This window comes from Bombus affinis, chromosome 7 (genome assembly GCF_024516045.1).
Source record: "Bombus affinis isolate iyBomAffi1 chromosome 7, iyBomAffi1.2, whole genome shotgun sequence".
Classification (NCBI taxonomy): Eukaryota; Metazoa; Arthropoda; class Insecta; order Hymenoptera; family Apidae; genus Bombus; species Bombus affinis.
This window is the reverse complement of record NC_066350.1, coordinates 14,526,152-14,547,319: the sequence shown is the minus strand read 5'-3', so window position 1 is coordinate 14,547,319 and position 21,168 is coordinate 14,526,152. Positions and strand designations below refer to the sequence as shown.

The window sequence follows — 21,168 nt, the reverse complement described above, 5'->3', positions numbered from 1 at the left end:
ATCGCGATGGTCATGGTAAAGCGATTCTCTTCTAAGAAATATCGCTTCGATCGAATCAGACTCTCCAGTTTTAGCGTACGTTGAGAAACAAATATTCAAATCGATATATATTAATTCCTTGAATCCGATTCGAACAGTTGGAACAATACTCTGATCGTCGCATCACTTTCACCAACGCGTATCAACGTCCCTACGGTGCATTCTAATTTGAGATATTCAGCCTTGCGCGTCTATCATATCGAATTCTATCGGAAAACACTTGATCGAATTTCGATGTACGTGTAGTAACTAGAAACATCTGCGTGTAATATCGCGTAACAATTCGTAAGGAATCGCGACGACCACCTGTAACCGGTATCATCCTTTGCCTGACAGACGCCTTTCGTGCGGACCTTTGTTCGTTCCTTCGGTAGTTGGTACTCTCGATCTTTATCATGGAAATTCGAACTGGCATAGCGTGGATGAAACCTCGACGTAATTCTCAGTTTGAAGTTAAATAGCGGTGGTGTCTTTGACGAGTCGAACGCAGATCGCTTCTCGTCCGGTCGACTTTACCTAACGATCGGAAACGATGTCGTGGCTTGACGAGGCTAGTACGCGCGGTGCAAAGACCTGGCATACTTTGTAACCTCATATACCGTGTCTAATTGACACGCGAGGCGTAGGGTATCGCGTCTTGGCCGAGCGACGATAATCTGGGAAACACCGAGTCCGGTATTACGTATTATACTTTATAATAGGAGCGGCGAACGACGACGACGAATAAAGGCGACTACTAGCAGTACTAGCAGCAGGGGGAGAAAAGAAAAGAAAAGAAAAAAAAAAGGACGAAGAAAGAACGAAACAACGAGGGAATCGACGCCGACATTCAATTTTCTTGCTGGCGACTCGAGGCTATACGAGTGAAAAAAGAAAAACGAACACGTCTAACGTGGCTGGCCGACAGAAAAAGTCATCCTAGTGGGCAGTACCATGATGTTCGACGGCTCTTTTATGCCACGCGACCTGTTCCATCGACGTGTAATGAAGACGTATTATTTAATGTACGTGCCGATCTGCCTCGCGATTCTGCGGCCGCCCCGGCTATTGTGCGCTCTACACACACCGTAATCGTCGAATTTATCGGCGGCCACCGCGTCTCCGACTCCTACCCAGCTCACGCTGAATTTTACCAAAACACGCTCTCTCTAGCGTTTCACGGCCGATTACCGTTCGATTTCGATGCGGTTCCTCGGTCGTTTCGTAGCCGCGTTAAAGAGGATTAAAGATTCATCGACCCAAGTGGCGTCCTATAAATTCTACGCGGTAACGTAATCATTCCGTGGCGGCTTATTTTATCGCGTCAGATTATTCTCACGCTGCGTACGTAAGCGCGATCGTAGCCTCTTATTTGCAATTGAAAATCACTGTCGTGGACGTTCGATACTTTCGTCTGCTTTTACGTTTATACTTTGGTGTTATAACTTTTTGCCTCATTGGTAGGAATACGTAGATTTCCAAGAAAGATCCAAGTTTAACGTTAAGCTTCGAGAGCAGAATGAAACGTGCAGTCACACGCGAAAGCTTTCGTATATACGTCCTACGAGAAGACCATTTTTATTTAAATTAATACAACGCCGTAAGATTTTATTTCTGAAGATATAACATGAAACGTATGGCTCGCTTGTGCTTGGTAACTATATGTATATCGGTCGCAAAGATGTTAACACGTAGTTGCAGCTACCTTTTTTTGTAAAATTTTGCGCACATTTTGTACGATCGTTCACTTGAGGAATTCTTAGCGAGATATCGTCGAGTTGGTCGCTCGATTGGACGCTATATTTACGCAAGATCGCATCGGTACACTACGAGGGTGGTGAAAAGAAAAGCGACGTGGCACAGTGAAGTGTGAAAAAGAGAAAAACAAAACACACTCGGAGGACCAGCTCCGAATCGAGTGTCACTTGTCTTCGACGCATCGAACATCCCCCTGGGCGCTCGTCGAGTGCGTTCACCAAGGGGGAGAAGCGGTCAAATCGATACAGTGTTTTGTTTTAAGTGACGTTAAAAGGATCGGACGAGACAAAACACACACACACACACCAGGGGTGAACCACCCCCATCGTCCAACTGCTCGTGTCGCAATTTTTTTGACACGTTCTTTCCTTCTTATCGATGAGCCATTGTCCTTCCATATATTATATTTTTTAGATTTTTAGACATGTATATATATATATATTTATATGCATATGTCTAAAAGTCTCACTGATTTTCCCTGCTTCCGACGTTTTCCACATTTCTATCGGCGCGATTCACCGTCGGTGCACCAGGTTGAATCGCAGAAAAATTTCAACAAGTTCGCCGAACGGTTAAAGCGTCCATAAGAGTAAATCTTCGACATTTGTATCGCGGCCAGGGGCTTTGTTTAATAAAACCGCGCAACGAAACATCGATGATTTGATTGCGTAGAGTCAGGTTGGGGCGGTTTTTTCGCGCGTTGCGCACGTCCATTGGCACAGCGAATCGAAAAGAACCACGGGACATTAAGTATGAATGAACTCGTCCATATAAAATATGCAGGCACGCGTGGAACGCGAAATCCCGCGCAATTTACCCGGTCGGTACGCTGCCGTCCTCTCTTTTGTATCGGCATCAACTCGTATAATACCATTGATAATTTTTTCAATTTATAAAACGTTACACACAAAATACAGAGAGAGCGAGAGAGAGAGAGAGAGAGAGAGAGAGAGACGGGGTAACGCGTTGCCTTCGGTGGTTCGACGGGGGCGGTCGATCAAAGCACCGTGGCATTGTGACGAGAAACACGAATTCCTGGTCTGGAAACGAGTGTTTTAACAACTCCCTCCCTCGCGGACCCCCCGTTGCCCGGACCCGGGCTCTCTCAAAATCTATTTTCATCGTCGGACAGATGTAACTTCGCTCTCTCGCTGGCAGCGACGCGTGCATCGATCGTCAGATGTCTCTCCCGTGAGCCCTCTCCGAGCCCCTCGTTCTCTCTCTTCAATCTGCAGTCAATTGTTTCCAGCTAAACTGTTTGCCTTTCAGTCGGCACCCTTTTGCCGCACGGCACCGTCTATTTGCTCCGTTTAATGTGGCGCGCTTTCGAGACTCGCCCGAATTTTCCAACGACAGAGTAACAGAGATGGATTCAGCGAGGGAGAGAGGCTGTCGTCGAGTTCCATCGAGGGGGTGAACAGTCGAACGCAAGAAACTTTTCGCCAGGGAACGCGAAAGGAGGCTCGTGTAGCGAATTTCGCCGGTGTTTCCGTGGAATCGTGTGAAAAAATCTTTACCAGTACAAATTGAGCGAATCTTAAGGTACTGGAACGATAGACCAAAGTCATGGATAAGGAAAGAGAACGAAAGTTTTGTTTTAGACGAGCCAGTTAATGCTGAGTTTCGAGTGGTGGAATTTACAGTCGAGTTCCTTGAGCGTAATTTCAATTATGAGGAACGTGAGAGTCCTTTTAAATGGATATAATAGGTGATCGCTTGATATAGAGGCGACATAACAACGATCGTAATAACGAAAGTGTATAGAAGTTCTCGACTTTGGTCTCGTTCAACGAGCGCTCCTATTTATCAAAAGTAGTAACAGGTAGGGACCTTATTGCGTGCGCTATCGCGATCGATGTTACGTATTCATCGACGAATCAGTATCGAGTTTTGATCTTTAACTTCGAACGAAGAAAGGATTCTGACGGAATTCGGATACGCCGATCCTCCTTCAAACTCAGAAACTGCCGTAATCTCTGGCTTTCTTCAGAAGTAAAATTACCATTGAAGCGTAGAATATATATATCGAATCATAGATGAGACAAAGAAGAAGTTGAAAAGTAGAAGGAACGTTGAGGTAAATGTACAAAATGCCAAGGAGGATATTCTTAAGAACATTAAAAGGTCGTTACCCTCCACGCGTAATTTCTTTTCAACGTTAAATAGTTGGATACTCTGCTACCGTCTCTCGTATTTCTACCAAGAACTTCTATTCTGGTCACAAAGTATTTCCATTAAAACGCACGGAAATTCAGCGTAAAATCACTCTTTTATACGGAACAGGGTATAAAGACTCGATAACTTCGAAGCAACCACGGTTTCGTTCCTTTTTCCCTTGTTTTTAAGGGTTCAACCGCGTTTACGACGCGTATAGAGCGTATAAAGCTGCAGACTGGTTTCACCGGTGTTTGTTATTCATTAGTTTTTTAACGTCTGCAGGGGAACCGGCCGCGTAATTACGCCTATAAGTTCCACGTCTTGTACTCTAGCTGGGGCACGATGAAATTAAGACGGTACCGCGATAGGTTTTCAATTCGAAAACAATTAATCACCACCGCCTCCCGCGCGTCCGTGCCTTATATCCAGTAACGGCTTAATTATAAAACAATCACGCTCAAGCCGGGGCACCGGGTACACGTAAAAGGCGATCGAGACGCGAACGAGCCTCTCGCTGGAATATGTGCTAAATCATCTGCTGGTCGTTTGTTGGCAGGTACAGGGGCCGCCTCCTGGTGTAACTATCAGCCGTGGGGCCAAGAAACGAGAGACGATGCCTTCGATACTTCGACGATATAATCCGCTCTCGTTTTCCTTTGATCCATCTTCGACGAATCGGTGAAACAGTTGGAACAGCCTTCTACTTCGTTGTCAAGTTCGCAAGAATTAGATCGGTAAGTGAATGTGGATGAAAATTTTATTTCCTTCTTCTACGACGTTATTTTTGTATATTTCGCTGTTCTCTTTTTTTCAATCAAAAATTTAGCTAAAAATTACAGGAGAGTACGACGAATCGAATCGTCGATGTATTTTTCCTCAATTTCTATCGAACCTTTGCTTGGAAAATAAAATTTCCACTCCTATCTTAGAAAATTCTTATGACTCAAAAGTTGATTAAAATTTCTGACAAAGGTTTCCATCGAACCTCGAAAACTACCTTTGAAATGTTGCGGCTAATGTGTGTAATGCGGCTACTCCGGATCGATATTTTCCGTTTGCTACTGTCGCTTTACTTTTACGAGATTCATAAATTACGCGTCGTTGCGAGTACTATCGTCGCGATCTTCTTACGACGTTCGACGCGATGTATACAAATTTCCACGATAGAAAGTTGGTCCATCGCTAGTACCAAAGTTTCACAAAAGAGAAATCGATCGTCCTCGAGAGATCATAGACCACCGGTTCCAGCAGAGTTAAGTTACAAATCCTCGAGTCAAGCGTATCCACCATATTCCACCTATCCTGACAAAAGCGAATAACCCTGGCCGGACCCACGCATCGATCCACGTAAATCAATCTTCGCGAGCCACTCTACAGCGCGACGTTTCCAAAAATCCTCCTATACGGTTCATCGATCTATCCGATCTTTCCTCCGGTAACCAAAGTCGCCGGCCCTTTATGTACGCGTCGCACCACCGATCCCAAGCAGGAAGGTGGACACACGACGAAATACTATTCGATGGAAAGTTCTAAAAAAGCGCTGCCGACGATCCTGCGGATGGGTCTTCCCGAGGTGGGCCCTGGTAATCAAGATGATCGATATCTTATACAGTGCCTGCTTGTACTCTGCCTCTTCTCTTCTCCAATCTTCTTCTTATTCTTCTTCTTCGTCGTCTTCTTCTCGTCTTCATTCATGCTCAAGGAATTCCTTCTGTTTACGAGTTCCTGAAGATCGCGGACCCCCCTGGCCGCTAACCGTCTCGTGGTCAGATTGTCAGCCGCTTAATTAACCGTGAAACGAGCGAGGGGTAGTCGGACACCATAGACGAGACCGCACGATGGCAGGATATTCGATACACCCCCGAACTCTCTCTTGCTGGAACAGCAACGCGTGGAAAGAGGAAAAAGAGATTGGATTTGAGAGAGAGGGCAGTAACGATGGAAGGAGGAGAGTGGACGAGGTTCGCCTCTCTATACAAGGTAGTCCTTGAAGAGCAACGTAGGTAGGTTGCTTCAACCAGGTAACCGGACACCCTGATCACGGACCGCTGGAACTCTATATCACAGGTGGTAGTGGCTGCGTACGAAGGTCCTCTGACTGTCAAAGAGATGCTCTTTTTTTATTCCCTTCTAAGAAGCACTTTTCTCTCTTCTGGATTCGTTACGGTAATCGAGTGTATTAAGAAACTCGCAGTAAGGATCGAACGATGATGCGTGTTCGTTAGTTTTGATTCGAATTATCAAATTTGACGCGATGATCTACCGGTGATGTCTACCATTTTCATAGAGGTTTTTCGTAAAGTAATGTCATTTTCTTTCATTTCATTCGCGCGTTCGTGCGAAATCAACGCGACAGTAAGAAATTAATGCGGTTGAAAGAAACATAGATAAATTTGCAACACATTCCGAGATACAAGAGCCCTGCCATGATTTACGAGTAAGTAGTGTTTTACATTTATCGCGAAGATCGAAGGAAAGAATCGACACGAGAGAGAACTAAGGATTTGCGCAGCCTATCGTTTGTCCTGATTTTTCTACGACTAAACATCCCAACACAAATTTTTGCCTTTCTATCAAAGTTCCATCGGTATCGATTAATTTTCTGGCATAGTACGGAACGCGTTAAGGCTCTACGATGATCCCGACTTCGCAAGTAGCAAGTTTCCTAGTTGGCGACCCGACTCCGTAACCCACCACTGCCGGTGACGTTAATTGATTCGTAGCTCGATCGATTAGCGTAATACCGGCCCCCGACTTGATTCGCGCTCGTCACGTTTACCAAGCGACGAAACACACGGCTTGCGAAACTCTGGACGAAATCAAACGGGAACCCTCGAGGGAGTAGGCAGAGATTTTGCAAATGACCTTGGCTGTCTCGTATCGAAGCAGGATATCGTTAATTATCCGACGAGCACGTTATTGCAGCACGCGTGTAATGAACAGTGTCAGGTGATCGAAGCTCGTTTCAGTGGATCGGTTGGCAGCGTTGAGGCCAGCCAACAACACGAGGTATATCCTTGTGCGTCGGCACCCCTTTCCGAGTTACTTAATATCATGCGATACCATGCCGGTGATTCATTGCTCGTTACGCGTTCTTCGACACCTGCCTAGGCGCGGGCAACCGGATTTCAAAGGATCCCAGCGAAGCTGCAGCAGTGCAACGTCGTTGTTAAAGAGGAGAAGTCGATGAACTGGCCGTCGATCGGCTCTACAACCCGACGATTTTAAATTCGATTCACGCGATGGAATTTTATATTTCATTTCCACCGTCTGACGAACGGCTTCGAATAGATTACCAGACTCGAGTTGGTTCGAGTGGTTATTTATGCGATCGAGCGTATCGCACAGTGTGGCTTAAAAGCATCTCCATACTGGGAAAAATGTAACAGCTGTGAAGAATGGTAAAACTCTATGGTGTTCTATGGAAACAGTGACCCGTAATGGATAACAACGTGGCATAGTTATGCACACGTAAGTATCTGAAAGGCACAGCAAATTGATTCCTCGATCTCACTGTCTACATACGCGATCAATGTTCGATTTTTCAGAAACAAATGACTCGTGATTTTCGTAATTCCATAGATAATGCCGCCACCTCTAAACTAAATTTCATTTCGAAGCTGCTTAATTTATGAACTTCGTCGATGTAGCTTCTGCAGAAATTAATACGCGTTACCGTAGTATTTGTTTCGCTTATTCGCACTCTATCATTCAACGCACTCTAGCATTCATTCAACACACACAGGATGTACTTGAAACGATCTACGAATATCTTTTCCACCCTGCACGCAATTCTGTCCCCTAACGCGAAACCAATTTTCTCGAGACACGTGTCAGCCGACCAAACATCGCAATTAAAAATGTCCCGTTACCATGTGCAACGCTCCTCGTATACATTTTTTTAGCGAACCAGGGTTAGAGTCTGGTAAGTTGGAGCAGCAACGCGACAAGCTAAGGAAGGTGGAGTCAGTCGGGACCACCGTACGCCGGCACAGATCCCCGGAAGGGAGGCTCGTTCGCGACTGCGTTTCATCGCTATATTTCATTTCCAGGTCCTGTGAACAAAGCGGTATCGAGAGAAAGGGTATCGGTTACCTCATGAGCCCCTTCACGTATCTCGAGTACTCTTTTCAACGCCTTCCACGATCCCTCCCGCTCAAAATCCTCTTCTCTTTTCTTTTCCTTCTCTCTCAGCCTTTCTCTTTCATCTTATTCTCCCTCTTTCTCCTTGCCGCGAGTCTTCCTCTCGTTCGCCACCGACAATCCGGCATCTTTCGCTGTCTTCCTTGCACGGCACCTCGCCACGGCAACCCGGCTGGTACGCTGCTTCTTTTCAGCGCGCATAATACGCTCCTTTAGCTCCCTAATGAGCGGCAATTACGGTGTCTCTACGACTAACGATCAGCGACGATCGATGATCCCTCTCGCGGAGGGAGAGCACGCCCTCCGTGAACCGGTGGTCATTTGTTCGCGGGGAACAAAACAAAGGAAACTGGAAGGAGTGTGTACGCGCGAGCGTGTAACGCGTTGTTGAATGAACCGATGAGGTCGCACGTGTGTGATCATCGTCCTCCGTTGGCCCGGCAAACGACGTAGGACGATGGATCGAAGGCGTGAGCGATGACCGATCACGATCCCAACGTCAGACGGATGAACACAGGAGAGTAGGTGAAACAAAGGGAAACCTGACTCGTCTCGAGCTTTCGTATAATCTTGTCAGGGAAAGGATCGCGTTCTCGCGTATTACGTTAGAGGCTGACGTTGTGGAATCACAAAGGAAGTAGCGGCCTACGATGCACCGGTGTAATTGAATTAGTTTCAGGACGTTGGAAGCGCGTCTTATCGCCGTCGATCGTAAATTAAATGCCAAAAATTACAAAAGCGTAATTATTTTGGAGTTGCATGCGAAGAATGGAAAATCATGTAGATTAGTTTGTTTCGTGAGAATGACGCCAGTCACATTATGTAGAAGCCAAGTTGATTATCTCTATCGAGCACGACGATTTGATTTTAGAAATGTTAAACAATCAACGTCGTACGATCCGATGTCCGCGAGACAGTCGCTGAAATTCGCTGAGACGTGTCATTTTCGATACTTAGTTATTTGATCGATCGCTGTGATATCAACGATAAGTTCGATGCCACGAACTGCTGGTTCGTTAAAATACTAAATGCGTTGTGCCGAAGATAATTCACAAGGCGTACGTATATATACATTTTTCACATTTTTCCAAGGAATTCAAAAAAAAAAAAAAAAGAAAACAAGAGAATGGATCAACCTGTGTTCGAAACAGCTGCCACGTAGATGGACGGTGGAGGAAAGTTAATCCACGAAAGATCTCTGAATGAGTTATCGAAGGTCGATCGTCTCCATTAACGAAATATCGTTAGTTCAAGTAGAATTAACCTTTGTATGAATGACAAAGCGTTCGTTGCGCTCCGTTTGCCGTTTAATATTAGCTCTGCGATTAAACGCGTCACGTGAACGAATTATTTATATCTCGCTTCACCAGTCGATAATTCCCAACCATATCTTCTTCAATCGCCTGCGTACACGCGTGAGGAAAATCTCTTTTCTCAAATCCTTTCCTATCGACGCTCCACCATTATCCTTTCACCGATACTATATAATCGATGATATCATAAACGCGTAAAGTAAAACGAAGATCAATCGAAACGATTTCAATTCCATTGGGATACAACTATCGAAATCAACATTTTCCCTCGAAACGACCACGTTACACTGCGAGTATAGGTTTTCGTCACGAAACGAGATCGTCGAACAAGTCTCTCGAATCTAGCAAGGACAAAGGTTCTGGGATGCTGTCCAAGGCATTAACTGCAGGATACTGGACGGTGGGAAGAGGGTGAGTCTGTGCACGGAACGGGAGAAATTGCCGGATGCACATCACCCGAACGATTCCGTGTCCGAATCGATATCACCGTACGAATTAGTAGCTTGCGGTCCAATATCTCACCCTAATATTTGGGCCGCCCTCCTCGTCCAGAATGTTCATGCCCCCCTCCTCCTACCCTCTCTCACCTTCCTTCGTACGTTTCTATATCCGCGTTCGTGCACACACGGCACGCGTGCTGTGCACGAAGGGGAACCCCCATGGCGATGGCGTGAAAACAGTCACCAGGCTCGAGTTCGCCTGTGCCCTGCTCGACGAAACAAAAAGCGACCGTCACGGAAACAAGTGACAGCGGAACACCGTGTCGCGTCAATTACCAGCTCCTACTACAAGCTTTTTTCTATTTCTGTTATTGGTGCACCTAATTACACGTCAATATGTCTCGAACGGAAGATCGGCGATGAAAGGACCACGGAAGGGACGTTCGAAACTACATGTTCGGGGCGATCCGTGTGTCAGAGAAGAATTAGGGTTACGGAGAAGGCGGCGCTGCGACGATTTGTCAGGAGATTTGTAGGGTGTCTTGTGGTTTTGGTGATGAAGAATTTTGTGGTGAAAAGGCGGTGTGTGAGTGCGTCTAGAAAAGGTAAATAGTCTTGTTGGTATTTTATATACGATGAAAATTTGTACGGTGGTTTGTGGTTGCGGATGAAGAAACTTTGTGGCCACGTAACAACGACGGTACATTAAGAATATCGAATGAATGAAATATAATAATACGTGGTTAAACAATAAGAAAGAAGCGGGCTCACCTATAAACCGCTGATAAACTGCAACGAGGTTAATCGTTCGAGCTTTGAAAAATTATATCCTGATCATATATTCTGATACTTTCGGTTGCTACCAGGTCTATCTAATCTTATATGTAACGCAGTGTATAATAGCAGTTGGACTGCTAATTACAGCGTGCTACGTGTTTCTAACGCAACGTTTCTAAATTCAAAGCATGTGATCGTAGAATATAATCGTTTAATACGATGAGATGAGAGATGTGATTTTGAAACTGTGAAAATCAACGAACGATCCATAGAGTGGAAATATGATTCAGATTGACGCGATAGAATGGAGGAAATATTAATGAACATTAACGCTAAGAGGGTAACTGGTGTTAGAAAGAGCGAGAAAACGCATTGGAGGGCGCTATGGTAGAAAGAAAAAAATACGATTAGCGATAAGAAGAGGTGGAAGATTTGTGGAGGGCTGCCTCGTGAATCCTTAACGAGCACTGTCAAGGGTGCCGCGGAGCGTGACAATTAACAGCGTCGCTAATGCGATCGCGTTTTGGCTGCCATTTAATTACGACGCATACCAGTCGTGCGTTCTTCTCCTCTCCTCTCCTCTCCTCTCCTCTCCTCTGGTCTTATTAATTCATCGTTTTTCCTGCGGTTTCGTTCACGCGGCGCGGGCCGCGCGAGAACACGAATTTCTCGTGATTCGACCGTGCCACCGTCGCACCATCAATCACGTTACATCGTGACAGGCTTTTGACAAAAAGCTGCCACGCGAATTCCGTGGCCACCCTGAGAGAGAGGCTGTTGGCCAGTAATACCCAGGCGTTTCTTTTCCATGGCTTCCTGAATATCGCTCAGAATGTCGAAATACGGAATCATTAGTAACCGGCCGTGGACGATCCGCAAGCGAGATCATCGCTTCTCTCTCCCGTCTTTCTGCATCGTTGCTGGCCATGGTAATCTATCACGAAGGGCTCGTGCGAGCAGGTGTCATGGCAGTCTGCCGCTAATGATCCTGGACATCCAACGTGGAATTAATCATTGCCTTTGTCTCTCCCGTGCTTTTTGCCATCGTCGTACGCGATGCCGCGCTCCTTTTCGGCTCTTGCTTTTCCATCGCGCGCAATTCGCCTGTTGCTCTCCTCTCTCCTTTCCTCCGAGCTTCCTTCGGTCATTATCATCGTTAATTTCTCGCTCGTCAACCGTCCACCGATTTCCGACGTTCCTTAAACGATCGACTCTTTGCCTGTATCTCAGATAGGCAAAACATTTTGCTTCCAACAAGCGACCTTTCCCTTCCTGGAGCCGTGGTTGCCAACTACAAGCACGGCTGCGGCCAGAAAGTTGAAATTGAATAGGTACTGCATCAACCAAGTATATATCGAAACTAACAATGTCCATGGGATCATTTAGAGAGGGCTAGTGGAATAGGTTAATTCGAGCAAGGGTTAGAAACATGGATGATTTTGCCGCGTAGATGGCCCGCCGCTTTTCAACCGGAATTCTGTTCGTTTCGTCAGACAGCTGTCGTTCTATCCAAAGAAGAATGGGTCCGAAGACGCCAGCGACAAGACGTTCCTTTTTTCTTTCGTTTCTCTTTTCCCTTTCTCTCTCTCTCTCTCTCTCTCTCTCTTTCTCTCTGCTTGTATCACGGAGCAAGATTGCGCAACGTGTGCGCCGATGACATTCGCGTCTTCTTGTATTCCTTTCTCGTTTAGGGTCATCAAGATAACGGAGGAGATGCGACTGATGCACGGTCACGACTGAACGAGCTAACAGGTATTCTCGCGATAATGATTGCCGCGAAGGCTCACTGCAGGAAACGGCGCGCGGCCGTAAATCCTGCGGCCACTCTTTACGCTGCTTATTGAAAATTAAAGTGGAATTCTTTGCCGTTTACGCGCCGGCGAATCAACGGCATTATCTCAATCGTTCGCTAATCGAAATCCCTCTCCCGTCGATGCGATTCGGAGAAAAAGGATCGCGGCGAAAGAAATTTTCATTAAGAAAAATAATCGTCCGGAAACATGCACGCGTTTGTAACGAGCAATCTCTTCCCTCCTCCCTCCTCTCCCATCCCCTTGCCCCTTCGTCGAGTCGTGCTGCGATAAAGAGAAAAGGAACAACACTTGCGCGTTGAGAATTCGACGAGGCGACCACAAAGAAAGAAAAGTAAGTAGCACCCCACAGATCCTGATGGAACAGAAACAGAAAGGAAAGAGGAAAAGAGAGGAGAGAGAGAGAGAGAGAAAGAGAACGAGAGTGGAGGGTGGAGTGAACGAGGTGGCAACCAGACAGGATCTGCGTGGAAACGCAAACAGCGCCGGTCTCTAATACACCGGGGACTTTATCAAAATCTGATAACTTCAGAAGCGAAGGCAACAGCGAAAGAGGAGAGAGGTGAAACACGCTCGAGCTAAGCCACCCCCGAAAAGCCGGCTACGCGGAGGGTTGTTGAGGTGGTTATCCCCTCTACTTCCTACTGACATCCCTATGAAAAGCCTTGCCACTCCTGTTAGCTCTCCTTCGATATAACGTGTATACGTACGATATGAAAATTTACGCTCGAGGAACGCGTTTATATACCGAGGGAATCCCTTGGTATCGCGAATACCTTCGAAAATGCAACGTTATTTTCTTTAAGTTAATATGTAAATACTAGAAGAATCCTAGAATCATCGTACTTTCGTCGCGGATACACGTGTACGACCGAAAGAAATCGGTAGAAAGAAATCAATTCAATAATTCCTAGCAAACTCGAATTTCGACGTTTCCAACTCCCGATCGTGCTATAGACTGCCAATTTCCAGGCTAGTATATGCTACTGTTAAATCCATACTGTATCATCATTTGATATACTTTTTCCACGCGATCTGATTTCCGCGACTACATTTTCAATAGCGTCTGACAACGACAGAACGATTCTCCTTGCTTGACGCATATGTTGCGTCACTGGTAAATCAGATAGACATTGCATGACGCACATAGTACGTCACCGGTTCCAAATGAATTAAATATCAGCAACAATGCCAGTCTGAAAATCTTCCTTTGCCCGTAAACAATTCGTCATATGAATAATTCGCTGAAAATACGCGACAATCTCGGTTCGAATACGAAGTTGGCGATCTGCAAGTTGCCGCAACGTAGCGCGGTTTAGAACGTGACCGATTGCTCGCATATAGCAGAGTACTAGCAGACGGAACGTACGTGTCCCAGCCTCGTCCTCGTAATATATAACTCGTACATAGAGATGAGCATACGTCGTCGTTTCTCGTATCACGTACTTATACAGATTCGGTCATGTACGTATGAAGAAACACACACACACAAACATTCGCGCAGACACGTAGATAGAGTTCAGACAAGGTACATAGGTATATGCAAGTACGTGCGAGCACGGAGATTGCTCCGGGGCTTTCGGGGTTGAGCATATTGAATAACTCGCTCGCTGGACCGCGAAAATATACCGCGAGGCTGCTAGTATGCGGATCGACGTTCCTGAAAGGACCTTGCAGGATCCTCGGGGCGGGCACTGTATCCTGTCTACAGTGTCTACCTAACCCACCCTGAGCGAAATGACGACGACTATACCCAACGTTGGAGGAGACCTGGACGCCTGTATTACCTCCGTGCCCGATGCTGAAAATGCATCACTAAGGGAATTTCGCGTTGCGATAGCATTGTGCCCACGAAACGATCGCACGTGTGTGTGTGTGTGTGTATACATATACATATACATATATACACACACAACATACGTACATACGTAAACGCAACAAGATCATCTTTTCGTGTTCCCTTTTACCCCGTACACCGACAAAATCCTGTTAGGAATAACGCGTTTTAATCGTTTCTCCGATTCGAGGAACTAAATCTAAAATCGATGATGGATTCTTGTGGTATTTTAGATCGTGGATCTGTTTTGTATGGTTATTGGCTGTTTCAAGAGGGTTTACGGGTAATTCTTGCGGTGAAAAATGTTGCGCTCGGATGTTTCGAGCGCCAGTGAATGACAAATGGGAATGGGGGCAGAGGGAGAAAAAAAAAGGAGAGGAAGGGATAACTGCGATATAGAAGTATTTTGTACGGACGTCGAGTTCAATACACGAATCGATGTTTTTTAGCGAAGCAGTCGAAGCTTTTGGTACGCGTCGGATCCGCGATGTGGATACGTAAGGGATGAGGAGGAGGATTCGTCCGGGGGATTCGCGGGATTACGTGCAGGAAAAATGTGGCTCCAGGCCAGAAACGGAATGTCGTTACGCTGGGGTAACGATAGGTACGGGTAAGGCCATTGTCGAATAACCTGACTAGACTACACAGCTTCTATCACCGGAAAAGTAAAAAGAAATGGTCATCCAGGCATTTACGATCCTCGGAGGTCATTCCTTTGCAAATTCATAACGAATCAAAGATCTTCTTTCTGTTTTCTAAGCTCTTTGCTGTCGTTGATTAAAGTAATTTCATGTCGTTCAACTCTTTCGATTTAAAAATCGAAACAAACGAATTGCATTTCCAATCCTCTTCAAACGTTTATCGAATATTCAACGTTGTTGCGCGAATGGTTTTATGTTACAAACTATTAGAGGCTAGTCGCTACGAAAATGACGTGGAAGTTTGAAATTTAAAATAAGAAATAAAAATTGTACCGTTTGAAAGTTGATGTCTGAAGTTTTAAAACTCGATATTCGAAACACGAAATTTGAAATTTGAGAAAACCTTACTACAGCCACTGATGCCAATTAATGCCGCAAAAGTAACGTCTGACCTGCAATTACTTTCTCTACTTTGAAACGCAGTACGCTCGAATAACCGGGCAGTGTATACACGTTGAATGTAATTTCGAGACTACTAATTGAAGAAAAATCATCGCTATCGAATACCCGGAGAACGATGCAAGCGATTCGAAGACCGGGTATCCAAATGCAAATTCCGAAATTACTAGAATTCGTAGGAAGCTGAAGCTGTAAGGAAACGATCTGGATGCAGAGTAAAGACAGCGCAAGACTGAAACGTGTAATCTTTTTCCCGTTGTGCGGCCTCATCAAGATCAATTAGACCAGTATAGTCTGACGATCCTCGGTCGTTAACGATATATCAATTACAGCATAGACGTAGGTAATAACTATTAATGACTTCATTCAGGGCACAGTAATTACAGATGTCCGAGCACGACCAAGAATCTGGGTCGACGCGATTCCGAACTAGCGAATCTACTAGCTGTCGACATAGAAAAAAAAAAAAAAAAAAAAAAAAAAAGAAGAAAGTACGAATTCGCGGTTCCACGTGCGAGTAAAACAAACTTTTATCTTACATCGCAACGAATCTTCGAGTTTATTAATAGTTTCTGGAAAAGATAGAATTGAACGCGTCTCTTATAACGTACCGCTCTTTAAAATGATTTTTCCATCGTAAGGCTGGAAGTAATTTGAAACATTAAACGTGTTTTCAATTTCTTCTTCGACTCTGAAGATGCGCGCCGCGTAAGAATGTCAAAATGCATGCTTGTACGCTTTCGTTACGCCAAAGGGGATTCAATTTTTCAAACATTTGAACCTTTACGCTGTCATAAAATACTCGTGGACACGTGTGAAGCATATGCAAACTTATGTACACGAGGCACGCAAAGTTTGTAAAACGTTTTTCGAAGGACCTTTTCTAAAGTCGTAAATCAGAGAGAAATTTAGGTGCGTCCCTAGAGGTTTTCTAATGTCAGAAATACAGAGAAATTTAGTTGAAGCTCCAGGTACAGACTGTGGGGAAAACCAACCTTAGGATGCTATAACGGAAACAATGTTGACACTGTTCAGTCACGACAAGTAATCGTACAATATTGCCACCAGGCGTTGCCCAAGAGTCGAGGTGCTTCGAATCGGAACGACAGGTTGTGCAGCTGCTTTTTCTACGATCGACGCCCGAACGTCGACCTCTTAGCGACGATCAGTCGTGACTAATCGAGATTGGAGCGGATTATCACGTTCCTTTCTTTTATTTTAGTAGCGGTAGAACAGTCGAAAGCGCCTCGACAGTTACGGCGCGATTCTACTTGGTAATCCGTTGGATGATCTGTCCGTATCAACCGTTGTATCATCTATCCTGGGACGTTAATATTAAATTTTTAATTTCCTAAGAAAATTCTAGCTCGTAGAATAAAACAAACCAACTTTATAACCGTTAATTTACGATTACTTAAATGTTGGCAAATAATTTAATTGGCGATAGAAATCGCCGGATGAAATATCCATTAATGATACAAGAAGATGTTGAAAGATAGATCTGGTTATATCATTCGATAGCTCGTTTCATATCCTGTTTGAAACAGGAGAGCGCCACGAAATTGACTGGGACGGTGTTCAGAGTCGATTTGGGCAGGACTCGTCTATGCAGAGGACGTATCGTGGGACGAAAGGAGAGGAAAGCATCGACGAAATACAATTTGAAAGACGTAATTCGAAAATCGTTGTACGCCCGACGGCAGCGACCCTCCGTCGGACGTCAAAATGAAATTACGCGACCCTCGACGCGGGGACCTTGGGACCGGCACAAAGGCTCGTTTGCCGAGGACACAGCACAACAATCTGACTAAAGGGACCTAAACCACTAATCGTTTCGCGATTAACTTCCATTAAACGCTACTTAATGAACAAAACTTTCGCGTCCTGCAACTAACCGCAATCGTTCGCGTATAGAAACGCAACGTATAAGAATTTGTTAATCGACTTCCCATTTATTATAAAATAAACCTTCTCACTGGTTAAATTAAATTCCGTCAGATCAAACGTTGCACTCGTGATCCCGTGACTAATAATAGTAACGTGAAATAGATCACAATATATATATATATTCTTCTCAATAAGCTTAATATATTCTTCTTCGTTCTACGATATAGTAAAACATTGTCTCTTAGAAACTTAAAAGGTGATTGCGTCGATCGAAGGAATCATTTCTTGTTCTATTAATAACTCGTTGTTCGTAGTTTCTTTAACCGAGAAACAATTAACCCAGGATGACAGTTGTTTCAATCAGCAAACGATGTATCGATAAAGAAGAATATAATAAATGTACCTATTTTTCGCAGCAGCAGCCCGATCTCTTTGCCTTCTGTTCTTGAACCAATTTCCAACTTGGGTCGGCGTGAGCCCCGTGGCAGCAGCCAATTCTCTCTTTTTCCCGGGATTCGGATACGGATCCTGAAGATACCATTCTCTCAGCAACGATCTGGTTCTCTCCTTGAAGCAATGGGTCTTCTGTTCTCCGTCCCAGATCGTCCTCGGCAACGGAAATTTCTTTCGAACTCTGTACTTATCCACCGGACCCAGTGGTCTTCCACGAAGCTTCTCAGCTTCTTGGTAATGCGCCTCCAGCCACATCGCCTGAAGTTTACCATGAGAGTCCTTGGTGAACTTGTGCCTCTCCAGTATGGCGTACAATTCTCTATAGTGGCCCGAATGAAACGCGACGATCGCTCTAGCTCTCAGTACGGCCTCGCTTTGATTCAACTCTTGGATGTTTGGATGAGCTACCGGCAGGCTCCAGAGGAATCTCGCCAGTCTCTCGATATCGCCGCTTTCCTCGAGGGTCTCGCAGACGGTGGCAACCTGGCCGACGGTGAACGATAACGTTGGCAATGCAAAAACAGGAGCCGGTACGATCGGACCATTGGTCGTGGGCGCTGTGGCACCGGTGCCCGCTGGTGCAACAGCCGACATCTCTTTTGGTTGCCCTTCTACGATCCACTAATTTCGTGTGCTCTAAGACACTGATAACCTTTTCAATACATCGATTTTGCTCACACGTAACTAACGATTCCACTCGGTAACCTAAGAAACTCTCCGATTCGGTTTGTGTTTACTTTTGGCGCTTTTCATCCTGTTGTCTCGACTCGAATCTTACTCAACTTCTTAGCTGCTCGATCACTCTTATAGAACTCTCGACCATCGAGATAGAACTCACTTCACGAATAGTTTGCACTGAATATACTCTTTCAACCGATTTGACACAAAATGTTCACCAGTTTCTAATGACACGAACGGTACTGCTTTTTTTTTTCAATGTTTCTGCAACGAAAAACGATACATCGTTTACGCAATACGGTTTGGCGAGAAATACGAGTTTTTCCTTTCCAGAAATACGAAGCGTTCGCAGGACAGTTTCGGGTAACATTCGGGAACGGTCGGTTCGCAACGAATGAACCATTGGTTGCCGTCCGCTGCTTCGTCTCTCGCTGACTGAATCTCACCCCCGAGCGCTATCCGTCAGATGAACCCCGGTGCAAGTAACATTTTCCAAGTAGATATCCTACGGGGTCACATCGGACGCAATAGCACACGTTGACGTTCTTCTCAGCCGTGGGGATATCACGCGAGGCCGCTGTTGCCTGGATCGTATCGTATAGCAAACTGGTTTCGTTTACAAGCCGGCATCTCGGCACCGGCCCTACCCAGCATGATACGTTTGTACGCGCCCGTTACAACCGGGTAGTCCCGCCGACTCTTGCGACCTACCTCTACATCTCTCTTTCGCTTCCTCCCTCTCTCTCTCCTACTTCCACTCTCGTGTCCTCGTCCTTTCTCCCTGCCTCCAGCTTCGAAACGCCAACAGAGGGGTAGCTGGAGAAAAAGAGACGGCTATATCGATGCTCGGGGGGCCAATGTACAAGCCACGCCCATCAGCCAAACTGCGATTGGCCGGATCCCATCCACGTTACCATGGTAACCTTTCTTCAACCTTCCGTAACCAGCGTCCGTGTTCACGTGTGTGTCCGTTTAATTATCCCTTCCACGTGCTATCCAGCACCACACCGTTCGAACCCCACCAAAACCTTTCCGCAATCCACATCGCCCCCACTCTCTGTCTATTCCTTCGATCATCCCCTTCGCTCCTCGTGCCGTAACCCATACCCCTGCCAACGATCCGCGAATGCTCCCGCCAGAGACGTCCCTCGTGTCCCCTTACCTCTCGCGCCAACTATAAAGCGAGAGAGACGAGGGAACACGGAGAGAGAGAGGACGATCGATTCGCCGAGCAGAAAGTGGGACGGAGAGTATGGAAAAGTGGGGTGGAAGCAAGGACGCGGGGAACGAAGGCATGATCCCCGCGTTCAACTGCTGCCGTTCCTGCTGCCGTTCCGTACCTTCTGTTGCTCCTGCTGCCGTGATCTCTCGACGAACTGCTTTCCAGACCAGACTCGCCGCTCTCGTTCTCGCGCAACATCCACGACTCTAAGGTCCATCGGCTTTTCGCCTCTCTGTTTCTCTGTCGCTATGTTCCGCTCGCGCCATCACTTTCTCGCGATTCTCGTCTCGACGTTTCGCATCGTTCTATAAAAATCTCTGCTTTCCAGAGAACATTCTCTTTTCATTTTCGTTTCACGTTTCGGAAACGTGGGATTCGTGCATGTGCTTCTCGGGGATGTTTCGATCGCGTCTTGGCTATATAAGTCATGTTCGTTTTATCGCGGATACGTTCGAACCTCGATTTTAATAGGATTTCTATCGCCGTTAAGAACTTTTATTATCCGCGATTATCGAAGATTTTTCCGTGGTTAGATTCGACGGATCGAAATGTCGTCTCTTTGTTGGCGCATCCAACGAGAAGAGGACGTTGAACCTACGGACTCTTGCGCCATTTTTCATTCGTCGCGACTTCGACAGAATTTCACGACGCCGATATCGGGGCAATACGGATAGAAGCCCTTTATCGACACGCGACTAGATTTCATTTCTCGTCAAGACGACAGGTGCACGCGTATCGAGAAGCCGAGGACGCGCGACGGCGCCGAAGGCGTCTCCGTTTTATCGAACGCACAGCCGCCGCAGCAGCTTCAGTCTCGTGATAAATATTCTGATTTGTAACTCTGACGTATCCAGGCCGACGTGTCTACTTTCCTACCTTCGCGATATTGGTCGTCAGCCTTTTTACCAACTTTTTCACCATACTTCACCTCTACTTACCTTCAAACAACTTACATACCATTCCACGTAGCAACCCTTAACACCGACTTAGACGAATCGATGGAATAACCTGGCAAAATCTCCTCGCAAAATCTACCTAATATTTCCACGAATTATTGTAAATATTATGTAGACACCAATGGGAAACTATACCAAGACCAGGGTTTGAGAAAGTGTTAATTCTTTGATATTGAACGTCGCTTTACGACGTAAAGAATGGTATTTTGATACGAGTTGTTTCTGTGATATCTTTGGTTCGGAGATGTAGATCTCCCAGAAACAAGCCGCAAGTTACTATTACAAATTTGAATGTCTTCGATATTTTAACTTTACGTCGATTCGTGATTACGAGGAGATTGAAACCGAATAAAAAGATAATTTTCACAACGATATACCTGAATTTTAAATTGAATTCTTCTCTCGTAAGAAATAAAACACGCGACTTATCGTCTACCTATCTCTGCCGTAGTATTGGCATTTATTTTCGGATAAGTTTCTTGGATATCGCGTCACTCGAACGAAATGGAAGGAAATATAATCTCGAGCGTCGATGATGCCGTCGATTGGTCTCGTTTTGCAATCGTTCGTTCCGTTATACGACCGATACCGGACCGATTGGCCCTAGTTAAATCGTAT

General features: G+C 45.6%; 1 protein-coding gene and 1 long non-coding RNA gene across 2 annotated transcripts in view; one reads left to right on the top strand and one right to left on the bottom strand.

Annotated features, from left to right (window-relative positions):
• The window catches only part of LOC126918712 (uncharacterized), a 91,106-nt gene extending 75,261 nt beyond the window's left edge, over positions 1-15,845 (top strand). The window contains exons 2-3 of the long non-coding RNA XR_007711420.1: positions 4,490-4,667; positions 14,704-15,845. This is a non-coding gene — a long non-coding RNA (uncharacterized LOC126918712). The remainder of the gene's footprint in view (positions 1-4,489; positions 4,668-14,703) is intronic.
• The window catches only part of LOC126918708 (homeobox protein SIX3-like), a 52,424-nt gene extending 33,348 nt beyond the window's left edge, over positions 1-19,076 (bottom strand). The window contains exon 1 of the mRNA XM_050726924.1: positions 17,645-19,076. Coding sequence (XP_050582881.1) covers positions 17,645-18,288 — 644 coding nt within the window. The 5' untranslated portion in view covers positions 18,289-19,076. The remainder of the gene's footprint in view (positions 1-17,644) is intronic.
• Positions 19,077-21,168: the final 2,092 nt, after the last annotated feature.